This window comes from Pipra filicauda, unplaced genomic scaffold, assembly GCF_003945595.2.
Source record: "Pipra filicauda isolate LSUMZ 115617 unplaced genomic scaffold, ASM394559v2 scaffold16_size7369187_pilon, whole genome shotgun sequence".
NCBI lineage: Eukaryota > Metazoa > Chordata > Aves > Passeriformes > Pipridae > Pipra > Pipra filicauda.
This window is the reverse complement of record NW_024104207.1, coordinates 4,950,383-4,972,446: the sequence shown is the minus strand read 5'-3', so window position 1 is coordinate 4,972,446 and position 22,064 is coordinate 4,950,383. Positions and strand designations below refer to the sequence as shown.

The following is a 22,064-nucleotide window of genomic DNA, read 5'->3' as shown; positions in this document are numbered from 1 at the left end:
CATTTCTTGATGGATCTCGTGCCTTAATAATTCTCAATATATGTTCCTGAAGTGTTTGAAGACAGCATTGTCAGAACACAGTCTGCTGAGGGGCTGTAGTCTATTCTTCAACTAGACAACAAAAGAGTTTAGATCACTCTCTGCAAAACCATACATTAAGGATTTAAATGTCTCTTATTTTAAAAAGTCATGTATTTCAAAATGATTCCTTTCCAAACAAGGATTGGGTATGAAAAAAGTACCCAAGAGACTTGATTGAAGATTGCCTTTTAACTTTTCCTGCAATACGCCTAGGTAGGTGAGTGTAATAGAAATATAAATCTTTTTAAGCATTGTGCCCAACTGAAAGCAGTGTTCAGGACTTCCTGTCCATGATAACTAGTAATTCTGATAAACACCCAAGTTTTATTGTTTGTTTCATCACTTAATCATAAAAGACTACTGTAGGATTTCTTTGCCTTGTCCTGATTAAGTCTGTCTTCATTTGTCAGAAAACATTGTTTTCCTAAATGCGGTGACTCAGCTTTTGAAAAGGTTGAAGGTAGAGACCTGCGGGACTGATCTCCACAGATGGTTTTCCTTCTGTTTTGAGATCCAGCTGCATTTCTCATGCTACCTGCTGTGGGCAGTAGGCTTTTTTCCTTCTTTTGCAGTCCTCATTTATATATGGTCCATTCCTGCACTTTGGGGCTTAAGAATTATTACAATGTAGCTGGTGTTGAGTATTAGAAAACAAGAGTAAAAAAAATATGTATTTCAGTCCCTTAGGCTGCTGCAGAGGTGCAGAGGTTTTTTATCATGTTCTGAGATGAGATAGGCTGAGGAAAAGGTAATCCCTTTGATAGATATGTCTGACAGGCTGTCTTCTTTCTTTTGCCCTGTAATAAAAGTGTAGGAACTGAACTTAAATGTTCCTTGTTTGTATAGAAAGAGAAGCTTGGAAAAAGGATAGTAATATCCCATAGAGGTCAGGAGTGGACAATGAAAGGACAAGTACACAAAACAAGATGTCTGTGAGGAGCTCTTACTGCATAGACTTTAATTTTTCAGCTTTCTATTTTTTTGACAAGGGTAGTGCTATGGGGGAGACAAATTACTGCTTCCAATTAGACGAGCAACTGGTAAGGACAGTTCCACAAATTTATTCCTGGCTTTGTTTATCATAGACTCTGGATGAGCTGCTCAAACTTTCAGATAATCCATAGAATAGCAATTATTGGACCAGTTGTCATGATACCCATGTGAGATAACTCAGTTATTACTTGTCTTTGTTTTGCCTGGCTGCAGGAGGAAAGGCTGAGTTCAAGATGTATGAGCTTGTGGTGTAATAGATGTGTAGAAACTAGTGCAGGACTAAGCAAGGAAGAAACCCTAATACACTAGGCTGTTTTTTATTCTCCTTCCTTGCCACTACTGTTTTTATGCCACACAAATTCATGTAAGCCATTTTCAAATCAGCCACATCTTTCCCTGGAGTTCCTCTGAATGCGAACTCTTTTTTCTATCTGCATTGTCTGCACAGATCTCTCTCTGTTCATGCAGCTACCTTCTATTTGGTCTGTGTGATATGCATATCTCTTTACTGAAGCTTGAGTTCTTACACAGAGCTCAGCTTTGGACATGGATGAAGTTCATCAGTGAAACTCTGAGAACAATCTGTAGTTCAGGAGGAGGAGAGAGGAATGGATGAAAACAGCTGGGTTCCAAAATGGACGTTTTGCTTTGTGTAGGAGCTTTTAGGAGGTGGCCTTTAGGTGGTAAGAGGACAAAATATTTTTATGTTATAGCAAGAAACATATTTTTTGAAGGAAGATTTTTTGCGAAGATGTTGCCTTAGCTTAACGTGTTGGCAAAGCATGACTTCAAGATGATTTGGAAGAATTGTTTTTAGATATTTCTTTGAGAACCTATCCAATATACAACTGTGCCTACAGAACATAGAAATCTGTTGATACAGCATGTCTTCTTTGCCTGTCATTGAGAAGGTGTGTATAGGAGAGTGGGATGTGTATACATAATTGTTTTCATTTCTGCAGGGGAGATTATTGGGGATTCAGTAACTGACATGGTTATTTCTGAGTCAATAGCAAGTTCTGCCTTTTTGAATTCACTGTTTTTCCAATAACCTTGTCTAGCTGAGCTCACATGAGGATAAAGACATTGTTTTTGTCTGTACACAAGTGTTTCTACACTCAGTTCACCCATGTTCTCATAGCAGTTGAATTGCATGGAGCATTCAGTTCTTGTTTAATACTCATAATAAGAACTGTGGTATTGTTGTGTATTGAAAAGTCTACTGCAAAAAAGTTATTCCCTACTGGGGAATGATGTAATCCTGGCAGATAGTTTTCACAGTGGCTGTTTAAGTGTTTTGGGAAATATCTATGAAATATCTATGGGAAATTTCTAGCTCCTGATAATTCTTCAGTCTTTAGATCTTAAGGGCTGTTTCATTTTTGAGGTCAGTGATATTTTACAGTCTAATGAACGGTGTTTGGCCACTATAAGATGGGGAAGGAGAGGCACAGAGGTCAAATGAGGTTCCTTAGGTCATTGATCAGGTCAGTGCCAGAGCTGGAGATGGCCTCTCTAGGGTCATTGCATCACTAAAAGTATGCAGTTAATATAAATATGAGCTAACTCATGTCTTCTATGGTATTGCAGTGCAAAAAATGCTCATAATTTGATGATGATTTGTAATCTGAATTTCTGTTTCAGATGCTGCTCATTTGATGTGGTTTGAAAGGCTCTATGTGTGGCTACAGTGCTTTGAGAAATACATTTTATATCCAGCTATAATACTGAATGCACTCACGATTGATGCTTTCTCAATTAGTAAATACAAGAAGCTTGGTGCACAGTAAGTAGATTGTAACTCAAAGCATGTGATCAGTAAAATATTTGGTTTCAGACTGAAGATTGAGAAATGGAATTTGTTTTTAAATAAGCCTATAATCTTGTCGCAGTTTGCTTCCACGCGTATTAGTTCAGTATACAATAATAACTGGCTTTGCTGCAAGAAAAAAGCAAAACTACCTTAGCACACGCTAAGACATGACTCCAGTGAGAGACAGTGAAATTAAAAGATTAAAGAGCTATATATAGATACATATGAAACGTCTAAATGTCAATTAAAAGCAAGACACACTATACCAGGCTGCAGGTGTTTGATGGGCATAAACTCAGTGGGGTAACTGGAATTAATCAGATGATAATGAGAAATCTAGGCTGGATATCAGGAAACGTTTCCTATCTGAGGATTTTTAACACTATGCTGTAGTTTCCCAAAGGAGTTATCAGAAGCTTCACCACAAAAGTCTTTTAAGGCAAGACTGAATAAAATATTAAACAGTGTAGAATAGTGGGTAGTCCTGCACTGAGTGTTTGAGAAAGGTAAGCATACAAGTTTTGATGAAGTCTGATGTCTCAGATATTAAGCAGAACTGGCGATGCTGATCCATGGTCTCTCAGTATGATCATTGCAGACAGCCTTTTATGGTAAGTATTTTAGTCAGTGACTTGCCTACTGCAGATATTCAGCAGGCTTAGTGACTGCAGTATCCCCAGTGAGCAGAGTTTCTGCAGTCCTTTTATCAGAATGACAATGATGCAGATGATAAAACAAAGAAACAGCCTTGGAATGTTCCAGTAGCAGGAAAAACTGCTAGGAGGTGTGGGGGGACAGTTCCTCAGTATTTATAATAATACAGATTCTTAATTTTAAGTATTAGATAAACAAACTTTGATAGAAAAATTACATGTTAATGTAATTATTCGTCTCTCTTGAGGAGCAGCACAGCTTTAGGAACTGCAGATAGATACATATGATACATAAGGAAAAGGTGCCCCCTGCTTTTAGGGCCTGAAACTTGGACTAGGGCATTAGTCAAATTTTCTACATATTTCTCCCAGACAACTACTTTTCCAGAGAGACTCTCACCAGTCACTTACTGATAGCCTCTCTAGTTCCCCATTGACCTTTTCCCCCTCAGGCACTTGGAAGATGCTTCAAGAGTTTAGGTGTATTGTCCAGGGTGAAACTGAGTCCACACTCATCCCTCTATGTAGGTCTGCAAGGCTGGGAGAATTAAAAGTAATCAAAATGTCATTTGTTACTAGTTAGAAGACGTGACTGAATACATGCATGGAGCAAATATGTAGGGGTTAGGAAGGTGCTATTTTTACATAGTCTTTCCTCCAAGCTAGATCGCACTTTAAAGTTTCACCTCCCTCAAGTGTTCAGAAGGAATGAGTCAGACCCCCAGAAGTCTTGAGATTAAAGAAAGTAATTACATTTGTCTGCCTCTGATTGTTTGGCCTGTAGGGGAATACCGTGGCAGTCCTTTCCTTCCCCATCCCCCTTGTGTCTGTGTGATCACCTTGGATTTAAAACCCGTGTTTTCTCCTTTTTCTTGTAACTGTGGTCTATCCACAAAGCTCCCAGTAGCCCTTCTCCTCTGGTGCTCCTCTTGGATATGCTTTCCCTACAGTTGCCATCTAAATGCCACATACGAAGCATTCATCTTCAGATCCTACCTCTTTCTCAACTCTATAAGCCCGTAAGGGATCCTGGATTCTCCTTGCTGCTTTCATATACAGTGTTACTGAGGGTTGTACTTTCTGTGCTTTAATGCATGAATACTGATTTCTGTTGTTGGAACATTCCTTATTATTGACCACTCAAGGATCAGATCCCATCATGCTGTAGAAAAAGGGAAGACATTATCCCACTCTGTCCAAAAGTGTCTGAGGTGGTATGTTTTGCATGATTTGATGTTAGTGTTTTTCTCAAATTGAGTATGTTTTTAAAGAAGGTTTGTCTTGCTTTGTGATTTAAATGACTGAAATAGTTTGCTTTTAGAGGAGGCAGAACAGCTCCTTCATACCCAGGAGTTTGCTTGAGCTTTACAGGCTGATGTGCTGGTTATAGTGGGACCCATGCTGACAAGCTGAAATGCCTGCCCCTGTTACCTGCCACACAGGTGTCAGAAATGAGCCCCTCCTTCTTGTACTCTCTTAATTTCTCTCTGCTGGGAGTTAAAGCCCCAGGAAATGCATCTTGTGTGGCAGTATTTTTAAAGAGAGATAATGAGCAAATTATTTTCTGTTACCTCTGAGGGCATTATTTTATAGCGTGTCATTTTTTGGTGACATTTTCTGCGTGTTAACAGGTACAGTGAGAAAAAGTCTTCCTTTTGCTGTATGATCTTTAAGTTTCCATGTGAAAATTCCTCTGTATTGCAAAAATTTTCTTCTTTCTGAAGAATGAGAGATCCACCAGGTTCATATAGGATGGCTGGTATCACACTGAGATGGCTTCTAGTGACTTCAGAATCTATTTAGCATAGTCGCTAGGTTTTCCATTCAGAAATCTGGGGCAAATTGAAAAGAACAGTTTCGACAAGGTGGAAGATAAGGTAAGCTTGGCATTTCATTCCAACAGTGAGGTCCCAGTGATCCCTTAGAATGACCTGCACTCTAATAAAGTTGCATCTGCATTATGGGAGATAGACAATAATGAATAAATGCCACATAAAATAAAATAAGCCTGGAAAAGCACAGGCTTGTGAACCTTGCTAGAATGATGAAAACCTGTTTAGAGCTTTCTGGCCTGTCAAGTATCAGTCATGGCAACAGGTATTCTCCTGGTTCGCAGCAAGATGAAGGAGAACCTTCCATGTGCTTTGCAAATACCAAACCTGTAAGGCATTATACATTGAAGTTCCTGCATTTTACAAGACGTAGGTGCAACACGATTTTTTTTCATCTGATGAATTACTGTATAGAGTATTCAACCATTCAGTCAAGAACAATGATAATTTCAAGCACTTCACATCTATGTGTGTTGCTATCCAGAATTTTGGCAATGTGTAATGAGATTAGGAGTAAAATTATAAATTCTGTAATCAAGTGAAATTTCTTGTAAAAGAAAAAAATCGCGCTCAAGTTTTTTTTTTCAAATTACGGTAATGTATTAATGAAAGTGCCAGGATATTTCCCAAACTTAGGTTTTATTTTTAAAGGTATATAAAAATGTCTGTTCTAGATTCTTGGGGTTTAGTAGTCAGTACTACTCTTTTTAGTACAATGTTCTTTATTACAGCTTACAAGTGTGTGATAATGATAAGGGAAAATCACAAAGTTGCATGTAGGTAAAATAAATGTGATGATTTCTGATATTAATCCTATGCTCTTTTAATAAATAAGTTGTGTAGATTTAGATATACATAGCAATCTAAGATACATCTGATACAGATATTTGTATTTTAGAGCTTAATAATTTATTGCTTTGTGACTTGATTAGGTTTTTCTCTCTGCCTTTCTTACAGCTGTGACATTATCCTGATAACAGTTGCCGGGATGAAACTCCTCCGCTCCTCATTCTGTAATCCTATTAATCAGTTTGTTACTTTGAGCTTTACTGTAATCTTCTTCCGATTTGACTACAGAGACATTTCAGAAAATTTCTTGCTGGATTTCTTCATGATGTCAATTGTGTTTCATAAGGCAAGTTTTATAGCTCCTGTAATGTCTTTGGTAAATATATCTTCTCTGTGTTACTGTGCTGATCAAAATGTGTTAGAATTGTTTGGAAGTAAAGTATGCATATATAGACACAGATTGTTGGTACTATAGAGAAAAAAATCTATTACAATGAAAACAAGGTTTTACAATGTTTTCCATTTATTTTTCATTCACGTGTTTTTCTATAAAGTTCAGAATTGTTGTTGTCAAGAGGAGAATCCTCAATGAATTGGAAAAAGCCTCTTGGGTCATTAGTGCAGGACTGCCCTCCAGATCAATCGCCTGGTGTTTTTATCTAGGTTTCCTTTGAATGCCTCTAGTGGTTGACTCAACAACTTCCTTTGGGAAATTATTCCATAATCTAATCATTCTCATGATAATAAATGTTTTCCTAATGTCAGCCTTAACATCAGCCTTTTCCTGTTTTCAGTCTGTTATCCTTGTGATGCTGCCCTTAACCTTAACCTCAGAGCTCCTTTCTGTTACATTGTTAACTCTTGAAGTGTGCTCTCTTTGAGTTTACTTAAAAAAAGAAAAAAGCCCTTTCTGCATGAATCAGATTAGATCCTGTCTTAGTTTGGAATCTGTGCTGTTTTACTGAAAGAAGCAGGTTTAACTGATACCTTGGTAAAACATGGGAAAATATTGAAGACTTGAAAGTGTTGATCCAGGGTAACTCTGGTAGGGTGTTTGTTTTTTATTGGTGTTGTTTGGTATATTTTAGGTTTTTTGTCAGGTTTATTTGGTTTCTTTTTCTAAAATATTCTTACTACATGTATGAGTATGACCCACTAACATCACTTATTTTCTGAGAGGAGAAAGACATGGTTTCATATCAATTGCTGCATGTGCTGTGGAGATATTTAGGCCTTCTGCACAAGGGGCAACAGCTCATACTGCTGTCTATGCCCACCTGGAAATTTCTGGCTTCTTAAATAGAGGCCCAGGTTGTTGGTATTACATTGGGAGTTCACAGTCATTCAGGGAAAGAGTGAAGGAGAAATTAGATGCTTTTCCTGGTTTATTTCTGTGCTGCTGTAAGGGAGGAGGAGAAAGAATGAAGAGCAACTTGGTGAGCTCACTCTTTTCATTGAACTCTTGGACCACACTCCAGTAGGAGCTTCACCTGCTTCAAGCCTTCAACCCTCAGACCTGTTGTTTCTCTCTGGTAGGGTGAGGAGGCAAGGGTAGAGGAGGAAGGGCAGAAGAAAAGGAGTAGAAGAGATGATACAAAGCTATACTTTAAGAAGAATCTCCTTCCTAAGATCATAAAGTAGGGTTTAGGGTTAGAGTAATTTTTAAACCTTCTTATCTTGGAGTGAAAGATAACCAGTGAAAGAGATGCAGAGTTTGCTAGCATTATGCCAGTTTTCAGTATTTGTTCAATTACCATGTTCCCTAGAGTAAGGGGTAGATTTGTATCTCCTGAGAAGTTTGTCAGTGATGTGCATCAGTCGACATCCGATGTCTGGATAATGGCTTACTTAATCCTAGAACTCATTCTCCAAAAACCTCTCTACGGGATCAAAAAATTAGCACACCAAAATTCAGAGTGTCGCTATTTGTTAATTCTTTTGGAAATGGTGACCTTTGAGCATATCACAAAATACTGCGGTGGATTATTGCATGCTTTTGTAAGAAAGAGATGTAAAGTCTTTTCAATGGGATTTTTTTTTTAGAATATTGCTTGGGTAGTTGGAAGCTACTGTTCACAGTAGAAAGACTAGCATTAGCAATAGGAGTAAGATAACAAAGGATGCTTATCAAATTGAACAGAGATGTTTGCTAGAATAACTACTGCTCTACTAGACTGAAAGCTTATACTGCAGACATATTTGGAAAATGTAGTTTTAGCATTGGTCTGCCATCTTCATATCTAATAATATCTGAAATTTTGCAGGTCATTATTTCAGCAAGTGGAATTGTCCTTGTTCCATTTAAAAAAATTGAAGTTGAGTGGTTAAATTATTTATATTACAAAAGCACATGCACAGTTACACAATGATCATTAGAGCCAATATGAAAAATAGCGTTGCAGATGATAGCAATTAAATTCCTTTTAATTTCAAATCATAAGGGGCATAAGTTTTCTTTACCCTAATTAAGGTTTGAGCTTTAATTAGCTCAGTATTGTGAAACTTCAGTAAAGGATATGATCACTTGAGGATAAAGATGATGTGTGTTTATCTCATACTACAGACCCTAAGCAAGCTGCATCCGCCTTTGTTCCTAAAAGCTTTATGGGTCTTCACACATTCTGTCTGTAGTTCAGTCATTTTTATATTTGCAACTATTTTAACAAATAAAAACAAAATCTGAAATAGTCTCTGTTATAACCATCACCTTTGGCTATGCAGAATTTATTACACAGTCATGACTAATTTCTGCTTGCACATTGAAAACATCAATTTACAACCCTCTGAATTCGGGAACACTAGAAGTGCTGTGCCTTAGTCATAGTGATGGTAATTTTTAAGCAAGATTACTCCAAAAAAATTTACATGCTCTCAAAGCTCGGTGGTAATGTTTTTTTCTTCTGCCAGGCTCTGAAGAACATTCACAACTGCACTAGTGCCTCTTGATGCAGATTATATGGAATAAAACTTTGCTAATAGTGTTGAGTAGAGTATTTCTGAATATCTCGTTGATTTTGCTTCCCTTGTTTTCCTCATTGTGATGTTGATTTAACGTAATTTAGTCAAATCAGAAGCTCCAAATGAACCTATTTCTCCCTGAACAAGTTGGGACACAGAAGTCCAAGCTGCTGCTCACAGATTTTTATCTCTATCTGCAAATAGCCAAGACACCCACACTGAGATAACACAGAGAACAAGAGTCTATTCAGTTTTATTCCTAAGGATTTTTTTAATCACCTTAGGTTTTTTTGTCTTTTTAACGTCTAGGACTTAGTAATGTGACACAGTTAATTAATTTCTATATTAAAAATGATTAGCTGTTTGCATTTTGACAAGTGGCAGAATGTGGAAACACTAAAAGTTGATTAGGCATATGCAGAGTGTGCTGGTTTGTCTTTCAAATTGCCTTGGGAAGGGAGCAAGATAAACATTTAGGAAAGTCTTTCTTAATTGTTTTTGAAAATGATTGCAGCTTTCAATTCAAGTGGAACAGGACTTTTCCATCTTTCTTACACCGAGACTTTCCATGTCGCCAGCCCAGACTGTGTCCTTGGCTACAGCCTGGGATTCTCCTGTCCAAAACTCTTGTTGTCTACAATCTTTAAATCAGAGCTGAATGCCTTTTAAAAATATGTGGGTGTAATGCTCTGATGTATATTCTACAGGAAGTCAAACCAGATAATTGAGACAGTCTACGTGACTCCGTGTAAACTTTTCAAATGAGCCGGTTGCTCTCCCCAGACTTTTTAGGAGATAATGTCACTACAAAGGTTAATAAGAATGTTCATATCAGGTGAAAATGGAAACCCACAAAAAACAGAATATATTCTTCATAGGTGGAGCAAAAGTGGAATACATAATAGGATGCAAGAGATTTCTTCCTAGACTTCTAAAGGTAGAAAAAACCTCCGACTTTTCCTGTAGTAGAGTAAAAAATGTGGAAGTATTAGCTGGTTTGAATAAACTATTTGGGAATGATGAAAAGATGGGCCTTTCTTGCATCCTTTTGCTGTCTACTGACAATATTTAACTTAGGAAAAACTCTTAACGCACGCAATACTTATGAGAGGAAGAGCATAGGGATGGTTAAGTGCATGTTATAGCTCATCTAGTCCATTTTTCTTCAGGCAAACAAAAAAAGTAAAATAGGAATATACCCAGCACTGCCCTCCTTGGCAGATGTGTGAGATGCTTTTAAAGGATGTCTGAAATAACAACTGTTCAAGTCAAGATGAACCGGTATTGTTAAGTGTGAAGTAGAAATGAATGCAAATCATTCAAACAAGAAGTATATCAATTTGGAACTGACTGAATGGTAACAAAGCTGCTCAGGGCAAGACTTGTCCCCAGCTGTTTTGCTGTGCTCTGTTAAAGATGTGGTGTTCCATTAAATCCAGTGCCCCAGGCATCCTCTGTATTTTGCTGGTGGAGAGGGGTCATAGTATCTCCCTGAACTGCTTTTGGAACCTCCAGTAGACCTGATGTTGAGCTGAAGGAGCAAAGCCAGCTGGTAGTGTGAATGTGGATGCCTCTGGCTGCAGTATGCTTGTGGCTACTACAAAGGACTGGTAGGGTTTTTTTACCAGTCTCTTCACTACTGGGAGCAACCAGCAGCATGTTGGAGATTCCTGTGTGCCAAACTGCTAAACTGTCTCTTTTACCAGCAACTCTTTCATCAGTAGAGCACAACTGAGAAATGATACTGTACTTTGGAATATGGATTTTTTTAAAAATCTATGTAGCTTCCTTTAAGGCCTAGAGAGGGAGCCACCCATAGCTTACAGTCATCTACTACATGGATCTGCATGGGAATGATAAGATCCAGTATCATTAACCCTCTGATGTATAGGACTACAACTTCTTATCTCTTTCAGTGTCTTACATGTTACTGTCAGGCAGTTTAATGGCCTCTTAATTTGTGTGTGTGGATGAACTAATTAGCAATACAAAAATATGAAATCACCTTATATTTTCTTATCATCAAGTCCTCTGAGGGTTCTGAATTTGTCTTCATGAATAAGGCAAAAAAATCAAAGAAGCAGAGCTTGTTAAATTTGCCTTCATTACCACTGAATTCATTTGCCTAAGTACTCTTACTCCTGCTGAGCTCACTTAAGTATACAATTTCCCTGTCTGATATTTTTTTTTCTTGTTTCCCAGAATACATTTTCCAGCTAATAAGGAATCTACTTTTTTTTATTTTTTTAAAAGAATTTTTCCCTTATCTGTATACATCTTTCTGCCATAGTATCCAAGACCATGTATTTCTGAAAGATGATATTTATGTCAAAGTAGATCCAGCTAAGGCAGCCAGTTTGTAACAACTCGACAGACCCGTGCTGATCAGGCTTAACTTTCAACATCCACAACACAATCCTTTGGACAGGAAAGAAATTATGTGTGTCATCTTGTTTTCCTTCATTTTATGAGAAAGTGCTGCCAAGTGCATTGACCTTCTTGGTGCTTTGTTGAAGTCAAGTAATTAACCTATTGGATCTTTTTATTGCCTTTGTGGCAATAAAACTCTTGGTTAGTTGGCATGTCCCATTGATTTAGGTGCTACTTATAAGTCAGAAGCCTCACTCTTTTTCCTTTCCCCTTCAGATTTTTCATCCTTCTCTAAATCTGATGTTTCACTTCAAAGGTTTTGGCACTAAGTTGTTAATTCATATTTTAATCCATTCCTTGCCATTTGTGCATACTGAAATCCAATGTCTTAATCATGTGTACTCTCTTGGCTCACAGCTGTTTCCTCAGCTTTTGATATCTGGCATATAAATCCTTTTAAGACCCTTTCTGCTGAGTAAAATACCCAAGGCTACATCTGATATTTGGCAGGATAATCCCAGTGGTATTTTCTGTAGACTCCTTAACTCTCTTGGGCACTGTACAGTTCATGTTTCCTTTTAGTATTGGAGGAATGGTTTAATTGATTTTTCATTCAGCCTTCCATCACTGACCTCTTTGTCAGACTTAATTCCTTACACTATTCCCAAATTAAATTTTCTCTTTTGTTTTTTTGTGTGTGTGTTTTGTTTGGTTTTTTTTTTTAACTAGAATGGGACAAATGCACTTGGGGGTTCAGGGAGGTGTACACCCACTTGCTGGGTCAGTCTGGCTCACTAGTCACTGAAGACCACATTCATGTGCATTCATGCTGATAGAGGTGTGTTCTGTGTCTGTTGATGCAGGGACTGAAAGAGAAATCTTGAGCATTTCAGTGCACAACTTTGTGCTTTTGCTTCTGTCCACTTTTACCACAGAATCATAGAATGGCCTGGGTTGGAACGGACCTTAAAGACTGCCTAGCTCCAATTCCTTTGACAGGTGCAGGGACACCTTCCACTAGATCAGGTTGTTCAAAGCCCCATCCAGTCTGGCCTTGAACACTATCAGGGATGGGGCATCCACAGCTTCCCTGGGCAACCTGTTCCAGTGCCTCACCACCCTCATAGGGAAGAATTTCTTCCCCATACCTCATGTAAATTTCTTCTCTTTTAGTTAAAAAATATTCCACCTTATCCTATCACTCCATGCCCTTGTAAAAAGCCCCTCTCTCCAGACCTCCTTTAGGTACTGAAAGGCTGATTAAGGTCTCTCTAGAGCCTTCTCTTCACCAGGCTGAACAACCTGAACTCTCTCAGCCTGTCTTCATAGGAGAGGTGCTCCAGCCCTCTGATTACCTTATTTGCCATGCTCTGGACCACTCTAACAGGTTCATGCCTTTCTTATGCTGGGGTCCCAGAGCTGGATGCAGTACTCCAGGTGTGATCTCATGAGAGCAGAGTAGAGGGGCAGAATCACCTCCCTCGACCTGCTGGCCACACTATTTTTGATGCAGCCCAGGATACAATTGGCTTTCTGAGCTGCAAGTGCACATTGCTGGGTCATGTCCAGCCTCTCAACCACCACCAACGCCCTCAAGTCCTTCTACTCAGGGCTGCTTTCTATCCATTCTCCTAGCAGCCTGTATTTGTGTTTAGGATTGCCCCAGCCCAGGGGCAGGACCTTGCACTTGGCCTTATTGTACTTCATGAGGTTTGCACTGGCCCAGTCCTTTAGTAAAGGAAATTTCTGGGAAGATAGTGTTGTCAGAAGGCATGCCTATGAAGGCTTCACTGAAAAGGCTGGATCAGTGCAGCTGATAAGTGCACTCATCATTTATTTTGATTGTCTGACCCTCTCTATATTAAGCTGATGAGCTCTGATCTTGTCCCTTTTGCCCTTTTGGCTATATGGAAGTTACTTTTTTACAGTACTGCAGGCTCCTTCCCTGGGCTCTTGCTATCAGCTGGCAGTGTAGGAAGAAGCAGCATCTGCCATGAGCAGATCCAGGGCTGTTAGGTTTTATGATCGTCTTATTGTTATAATCCTCATCATACTTACATCTGGTTAACATTTAACCTCAATTGTAAGGCTTCCAAGGCTTGTTACTCAAACTGCTTAAAACGTGCCTGTTTTGTACACTGTCAAAATTAAGTGCTGAATGCTGTGTTTCAGGAATATATTCCTTCCTCCAAGGTTTCATAACAGAGCCTGGGAGGCTCTGTTATGTTTTGATCCTCTTGTATATATTGTATTAGACAATGATTTTGAAAACCTCAATATAAAGTCCTCAAATGTCTGTAAGCATATGCAGGTAAAGACAGCCTGGAAAGTACTTGTTGTAGATTCAAACATAGTGCTGTTCAAATACAGTAATAGAATGTCACAATGACTTAGGACATAAACATTAAAAACCTTTAGTATTTCCATTAAATCTTGTTTTGTAGGATTTCATAGGTGAAGTTTGCTTTAAATAGTACTAAATAAAAACAAGAAAGTCAATGATTTGAAAGAAAAGTCATTAACAAGAGTAAAATTATTCCACCTAAGTTTAATTTCATCTCCATAAACATATACCTACTCACAACTTTACCCTCTTTATGTATCTTAATTTTTATTGACATACAAAACTAACCAACCACCAACCAAAACCACCCAAAAAACCCCCAAACCCCAGCAGATATTAGGATTTAATTCCAAGAGTTGGAGTTACCAACTAACCAGAATTAGCTTAACATATAAAACTAAATACCCCTCTCAGAGTCTGAGTTCAAATCGTCTCAAGTTCTCAGGATCTAAAGAGGAATATGAAGAAATACCTATTGAAATGGGGAAATAATTGCTTTCTGCACTTAACTGTTTAAATCTCTCAAATTTGTGTTGCATGTAGAACATATAGCCATATGTATATGACAGTTATTTTTGTTTAAAAACAATATATATACATACAGTTTTTTTAAAACACAGCAAAATTCAAACTTAGCAAGAAAATGTTAATGTTTTTGCATTTAGTCCCAGTATTGCCAAGAAGTCTGCCCACACAGAGTCCCAACAGATGCTAAACATATAGAAAGGCTGCCAAAAGCTGAAAGCATTGCGTAGTCTGCATCTCACATTGTGTCATTTAAATTCAAGTGTTAATCTTTGCCTAGTTTATTGAAATCTACCAAACTGAGAAAAGGAGATCCCATCTTAGTGATGTTTCAGACTCCTGAAATCTTTTATTTTTTTCATGTATGTTAACTAATTTCCGTTAACTTCTAGTTTGTAATGTTACTTGAATTTGGTTGAGTAAGAATAACCAGATTTAAAAGTCCTGAAAAGATTAGTCTTTGCCTTTGCTTTGCTTATATATATATATAGAATACTAGTTGATTCACCAGAAGTCTGTAGAGGCTTCAGAACTCATAGAAGACTTAAGGATGATTAAGATAAAATGTTGTCCACATAAAATAAATATGAAAGATGGATGCATGTTCTGCACTTTCACTCGTCAATGGTGGGAATATGCTGGTTGAAATTCACTGAGCATACCAATAATTTAAACTCTTTGTCAAAGACTTTAAAAACTGTTTACTGTGCAAAACTGTCACATGAGTAAAGATATCTAGGAATACTAGAACTTCTATGCCCCCTAAATAATATATCACATATAGTAGTTCTGTTTTGTGAACTGTAGAAAACATTGATGATCTAATAAGGCTTAAAACAAATATTCTTTTATAAATCATCATAAACTAAAATGCAGAAGTCTTAAATAAAAATTAATCTTTTATACTTGTTTAAGGAAATGGTTATAAAGAGAGGGTTAAAACTCAGTGCAGATTTTTTTTCCCGCTGTTAGTTTGTATGGGAAGGTTCCCTCTTTGTATCTAGCGCAAAGAATATACCTCGCACCCTCATTCAAACAAAACTCTACTGAGGATAAATTGTGTGTCCCACAGAATCACAGAAGGGCTGAGGTGTCCCATCAGGTTCTGTGGAAATGTTTGGTTCAATGTACCCTTAATTAATCCTTCATTATTTAGGGTGTCTTAATTTCTCCATGCTTTCTCACAAGTCTCAAGGGCTGGTGACTCCTGAAGGCTTAACAGTAAAAACCAAGGCAGAGAAGGCGTTGAGTACCTCGGCCTTCCCCTTTGTCACCAGGTCCACTGCCCCATTAATCAACTGATCCATGTGTTTTTTTCCTATTCTGTGTGTTGCCCTCAGTATAACTGTAGAAGTCCTCCTTGTTGCCTTTTGCTTTCCTCGCCAGATTCAGCTCCAGATGGGCCTTGGCTTTCTTATCTCTTTCTAATTAATTCTATATTGTTTCTGACAATTTAAAAAAGATGAAGGTTCTCCTCTTTAGCTAGTGTCTTCAGATTACTGAAGACTGAAATGCACTTAGTTGCAGTCAAAATGGCTACATGTAGAGAATGGCTTTTTCTGAGGACAAGCAATTTTTAGCAGCTTCAGTTTCTTTCCGTGAGAAAAGCTTTGTGATTCCTTGGAATTCCTGTGTTAGATATAGGAGAAAGCATATTTTAAACTGGATAAAACTGATAAGAAGGAATATTTTTTCAGATGGTTCTAGCAAAATGAAAAAGAGAAACTTTAAAGCCAAGTCCCCCTTCCCTAAATCTCAATGTTATAGTTGTTAGAGGACATCACCTTTAGCAATAATAGTTGTAAAATATATATGTAAAATGCTAATGGCAAGTTACTCCAAAGGTGATTTGCAGAACATGCCCTGGAAGCAGGGATTTAAGAGGTAATAGAGGCACTTGACAACTCTTAATGAAAGCAGTAGCTTGAAAATCACACATTTCCAGGCTTTTGCGTGTGGTGTTGTAAGGCTTTCAAAAACTAAATGAGGTTCACTAAAGCGTTCTTCTTGCATTCATGTTCTTGTGAATGGAAATGAGCTCCTTTGCCTGTCTTGTAGAAGTGTTAGCAGAGAGGCAAGTGTTGAAAGAAACAACAGCAAGTTCAAGCAGTGGTGAATGCAGAAGTAGTAGGACTTGTTAGATGAAACAAAGAACTTGGGCTCCATGGCCTGTTTTGCAAGAATGTATAAATATTAAAGAATGATTAAAATTATGTAATGGAACAAGCAGCCAGAAGGGTATCCTCATGGATTTGGTTTCCTAGCAAATGCAAAACCTGAATTTTATTTGAGGTTTGAAAACCTTTTGATGAACTCTGCACTTTGAGCACAGCTGGGGTGATTTATGGCTTTGTGATTGCAATCTGTAACAGGCAGAACTTCACTGGGTTGTGCTGCAGTTTTGAATTTTTGAGGTTTCGGATGCAAGTCATTAGCTTTTTCCAGCCCTTCGTTTAAATCTTTAGCAGATACAATTCTTCTTCCAGCTGTTCATTGAGACATTTCAGATAAATAAAAATGAAGCAAAACAAAGCAACCCCACAACCTGCTAAATAAGGTTCAAATAAATAAATGTTGGTTCTAGTTTCAGTTCAGTTTTACTTGCCTACTTTAATGCTGTAGTTTTCAAGTCATATGTAGTATTTTTGACAAAAAACAAAGTTAGCAAGATATGAGTTTCTCAAACTAAGTAAGGGTAACCAGGCTATGCCTTGAAGGGTTTGCAACAGCTTGTTTCTATCAGGGCTTCGCTTGTTTTAAATAGTATATCTATGTGCAAAGTTAATATAATCTATACTTTGCATATTGCTGCTAATTTGAGTCATGCCAAAGCAAAGAAAGCATATGAAGCACTGCTTGCATCTGAACTGGAAGGTTTATTAATTGTAACTGGAGATAACATGACAGGGGTTATAACTGGAGTTAGCAGCTGCTTCTCTGATCATTTGGTAGCACGAAGACCAAAACAGGTCAATGCTATTAGTCATTCTTACTTTCCTCACAGTTAATTTGCAATTACTTACAACAATTCATGGAGCAGCTCAGTGAAACAGCTTGTAAGTGCATTGCCACTGTTGATCCAGACAGCCAAGTGTTACTTTGGGCATGATAACTAAGGGATGAAATGAGATTGCCAGAGAAGGTGCATCCTCTCTGACTGTCAGCATACTGGTACATTAAGTGTGCCTAGAACCATGCTCTGACCCTGAGGCCAGCTGTCATGGGGAAGCTTGTGTCTGTGCTAATGAACTCTCACAGCCTGTATGCAAAATGGACAATGGAGGGTTTTCATTCAAAAGGATTCTTGGGGATTGCTTGGAAGAGTGCTAGCTGGGCCAGACCAAAACCTTCCCAGAAGCCTTTCTAACAATTTAAAAACACGTACAATAGCAGTGCTTGGGAACATTCCTGGAAGCATTTTACTGTACAAGTATTGATATAGTCTCAGTGTCTTTCAGGATGGTGGCAACATCTTGTTTTTCACTAACTCAGATAAAAAATTACTCTGAGAAATTCAACGTGTATTTGCTATATAAGCATGAAATATCGCATATGCTCCTGTTTCACTGTCAGCTTGCATGTGTGTTGAGCACTAATGTCTGTGGATGGCCAAATCTTTCCTGACAGTTTGTCAGGAACCCACTCTGCAATACGAATCTGATGGCCTGATGCAGATGAGACATAAGATCTGTTTTGGCCTGATGCCAAGAGAAATGGCAGGGAAAAAAGTGTGTTCTGGGGAATAAGCACACATCATTCTTGAATCAGAAAATGCTAGCTGCAGCGCCAAGCATATTTTACAGAAAGCAAAAGTAAATTCATTGTGGTTTTCAGTTTTTACTGCACAACAATAAAAGCTCATATTTGTGCAATGTTTTTATGGTACAATGGTCTTGAAAATGCAGCTACAATTCATGACTAATGCCACGCCTATGCTTACATCATGGTGGCTTCTCCCATTAAGTCAACAAATAAGAATGTTGTTTTCTTGAGAAATAACTCAGATTTCAATGTGCAGAGCCGCTCGTGTCACACATTGAACTTTTTCTGTTCACTATACCCAGTTTCTCCTGGAGTCTCCTCTTCTGTAACCATCTGACTTGTGGTGATTTATATTCAGTGAATATCAGAACCTGTTTTCCCACTTTCTAATTAGAGCAGACATACTTTTTAAAGGTAATCTGGGAACTACTTCAGTATGGTGGTTAAAAACATACATCATTGCAAGTTTGAATTTTGAATGAAGAATGTACTTTTATGCCTTAATGAAGTTAAGACCTTTATACCCACGAAAGCGAATAACACAATATAATTTATTTCATGTTTGTTCCAGGGCACAGTTCTAAAGTGTCTCTTTCAGATACTAGTTTTGAAACTGTCTCGGTGCCTAAAAAGTTACCTTGTTTTTCTGTTTTTTCTTTTTTCAGCTGTGGGACCTACTGCAGAAGTTGCAGTTCATCATGACATACATTGCTCCCTGGCAGATTGCCTGGGGATCATCGTTCCATGTTTTTGCTCAGCTCTTTGCAATACCTCATATCCTTTGTAAATTAGTTTTTCTTTATTCTTAAATTCTTCTTCGTGTATGTAATTTATTTACAGTGTTTGAACAAGGTGTGAAATTCCCAGGTAACTTATTTTAAAATGTGAAAATGCTTAGAACACCTTCTGAGAAACACAGTTTTCTCCTTTTTTTTTTTTTTTTCCCCTGCATAGGATCTGAAACCGGGACACTGAACTCTGACTCCAGCTGGTGTGTTTATCCCTGCTCACCTCCCACCCAGCCACATTCTGCAGATCACTTACTTCCCTAATCCTCAGCACTGACTTTTGATGTATCCAGAAAGAAATGTTGTGATGGACATATTGTGAAGTGCTGGGCTCATGGCTGACTGAGCTCTCAAATATTAGTTCCTTTCTCAGTTGCCTCTAATTGGTATCTCAGATTTCAGTAAGCCAATTTCTGCTGCAACTGTCCTGATTTTTTTTAAATTTTATTTCAGAAGCAGAGGGGTTTTAACATTTTAATGCAAATTTTTCATTGGAGTGCTGAGAAGCATTCTCGTTTTTAACATTTCCACTCTGTCTTATGAGTAACAACATATATTCATCAACACCAAAGCAGTCCTTCAGAAGAAGTCTGGTTTTGTTCTGTTACAGGGCTGTGAATACTGGGTTTGTGAGTATGTGGAGTAAAACACAGAGTTCAATGCCCCCCAAATTTCTTTAGGGTTAAAAAAATTTATATTGAATTTTTTGAACAAAAATCATTCTGTTTAAAGTCAAATTCAATTAGAAACTTGACTGAATACAGAAAAAATATTAATACAAAATAAAGCATTTTAACTGAACAAATTTAAATTTATTGACAGCTAATGCATTATCAGATACTAACTTTTAATTTCTTCCTTCCCTGCTAACCAAAGTTGTGGAAGAAGAGTTGACAAAGTGGTTTTAATTCAGACTTACTGAAGAGTTTACTTTGTACTGTTTATTAGATATACACACTTAAGTCTTTGTCCCTTTCATTCCACAGGGTTGGGATTTTTTTCCCTTGAGTGATTTCTTCCCTCTGCTCTTTGCTGTGAAACATATGCAATGTTGATTAACAATGCTTATGTTTCTAGATAGGAAGAATAAAGAGTAAGAGCCTCAGACAGAAGGAAGTGCACACAGAATAACTCCCAGAGGGAAAGCTTTAAACTATCTAGTTATGGAAGAAAAGCATTATAAAAGCAGTGATCTAAGAGTTTTAGGTGATTTGTAGCAAATCATTCCAGAATTTCACAACAAAAAATATTTTCATCTCTGTTGTAGGTGTGAATTGCAGGAGAAGTGTATCTGAAGTTATTTAGCAAAACCTTTAAGAACTGAGATTATATTTCAATAGGTTTCCCTTTGGTCACAAATATTTTGTGCAGTGGTAACTTTGCTCTCGATAAAAGTACTGACTAAGTTTTGTAAAATGGAAAGTAGTTAAACCAGGATTTAGTTTGTTTACAGAGCTGTTGCCAAGGTGATCTAGCCTAGCTTTCTATTATTTATATTTGTAGTATGCTTTGTAAATGCAAATATGTCTTCTAAAGCAATGTTGCAATTAAGTTAAATGGTTAAATGCTGAAGTTACTATTCCCACAGCAGCAATAACTCTGCCTCTTTGCACATTATTTTTATTTGTTGTTATCATAACCCTGCGAACAGTAATGGTGAACGCGTGTTCCAGTTTGCAGAGGCACTAAGCCTGCCATTTCTTTGCAGAGTTAATTGTTTGTGGCTCTTGATTGCTTCAATCACATCTGCAAACAGGATGTAAGTGTTTAAATTTTGAAGTGCCTTGGTGAACTTTTGCCATAGAGCTCAGTGATAGGAGTATTTCAGCATGCTTTGATGCGTTAGATTCCAGCGAGCAGGACATGTGTGGAGCTTTCCCTGATGGAGGTTGTGGAGTCTCAACCATTAGAGATCTTCGGGAATTTAGATGAATGTCTATCAGGAATCATATAGGTTTAGCTGATCCTGCTTGCGTCTGATAGATGATCCCTTAAAGTTCCTGTTAATCCCGGAAGACCTGGAATGGGAATGGGCTTCTGGCTTGAGGAGAGATCTGCAACTTTCCTAGTGTCTAAATGGGTAAGATGAGGTTATGCGTGTATAAATACCAGCACACTGAGAAAGTCAGTGTAATCTGTAGTTCAAAGGAGGATTTTACCTAATAAATGAACAGTGAAACTGGGGGAAGGGGTGAAGGAGTTCGTGGTCAAGATTATCCTGTTTAGGAGAGTTTTTGCTTTGGTTGTTTCAGGGTTACAGCTCTAACATTAGAAAATGAAGGCCTGTGACACTTAATTTTCCCATTCTCTAGGTGATTGTGTGCCTGGCAGGGACCTATAGAAATTGCAAGTAAAAATGTGGGGTTTGAGAAACAGAGGATTTTGACTGGCCTTATTGCAGAGTTTTGTGTTAAAAGAAGGGGATGGAAGATTTTAAAAATGTCAGTCTTTCAGTTACTTGTTTTGAAGCCAATTTGAATTTAAACAGATTTTTAAATTATAAGAGTTAATCTTCCAAATACAAAGCTTTATTTCAGGTTGAAGATTTTTTAGGTTTGGGTTTTTTTGTTCTCAAAATTTGATTTTGGCCATTTTAAAAGAAAATCCGTTATTCACAAAGAAACAAGTTCTGCTTCTAGATGGTATAGCCTAACAAAGATAGTACACAGGAAATCTGATTTGGGACATAGTGCAAAAAAGTATGCTTCTAAGTTTTTGACACTTCTTTCCTGTTTTTTACTTAGACATAATTAAAGCGTTGTTATTAAAAAAAATTACCTAATAAAAACAAATTGGATACCCTCAAATAAAAAAATCCCCAAAGACAGATAATTGCCCACTGCACACATCAACTATACATTAGAGAGTCAGGCTTTAACTTGCTCTTGTGGCACACTTACAGATATGAAACAGTTAGTTAAAATCACTCCTCACAAGTCAAACGGGAAATGTCTTCCATCATCCATTTAGTAGAGTATTATGTCTTTTAGGAAGAAAACCCTGATGCTACTGATTATGTCTTAGACATGAACAGTTCACAGTGGAGTGCAAAATGTCTTAACTTATGATGGTGGCAATTTTTCGTGATTAATCATGATATTATAACCTGCTTTAAAACAGGCAACTTGCTTTGCTGTCCTTATCTGTCCTCCTTGT

General features: G+C 37.7%; 1 protein-coding gene across 1 annotated transcript in view; it reads left to right on the top strand.

Annotated features, from left to right (window-relative positions):
• PCNX2 (pecanex 2) overlaps nt 1-22,064 on the top strand; it is a 156,050-nt gene that overhangs the window by 77,507 nt on the left and 56,479 nt on the right. The window contains exons 20-22 of the mRNA XM_039379509.1: nt 2,719-2,860; nt 6,330-6,507; nt 18,786-18,894. Of these exons, the coding sequence (XP_039235443.1) occupies nt 2,719-2,860; nt 6,330-6,507; nt 18,786-18,894 (429 nt within the window). The remainder of the gene's footprint in view (nt 1-2,718; nt 2,861-6,329; nt 6,508-18,785; nt 18,895-22,064) is intronic.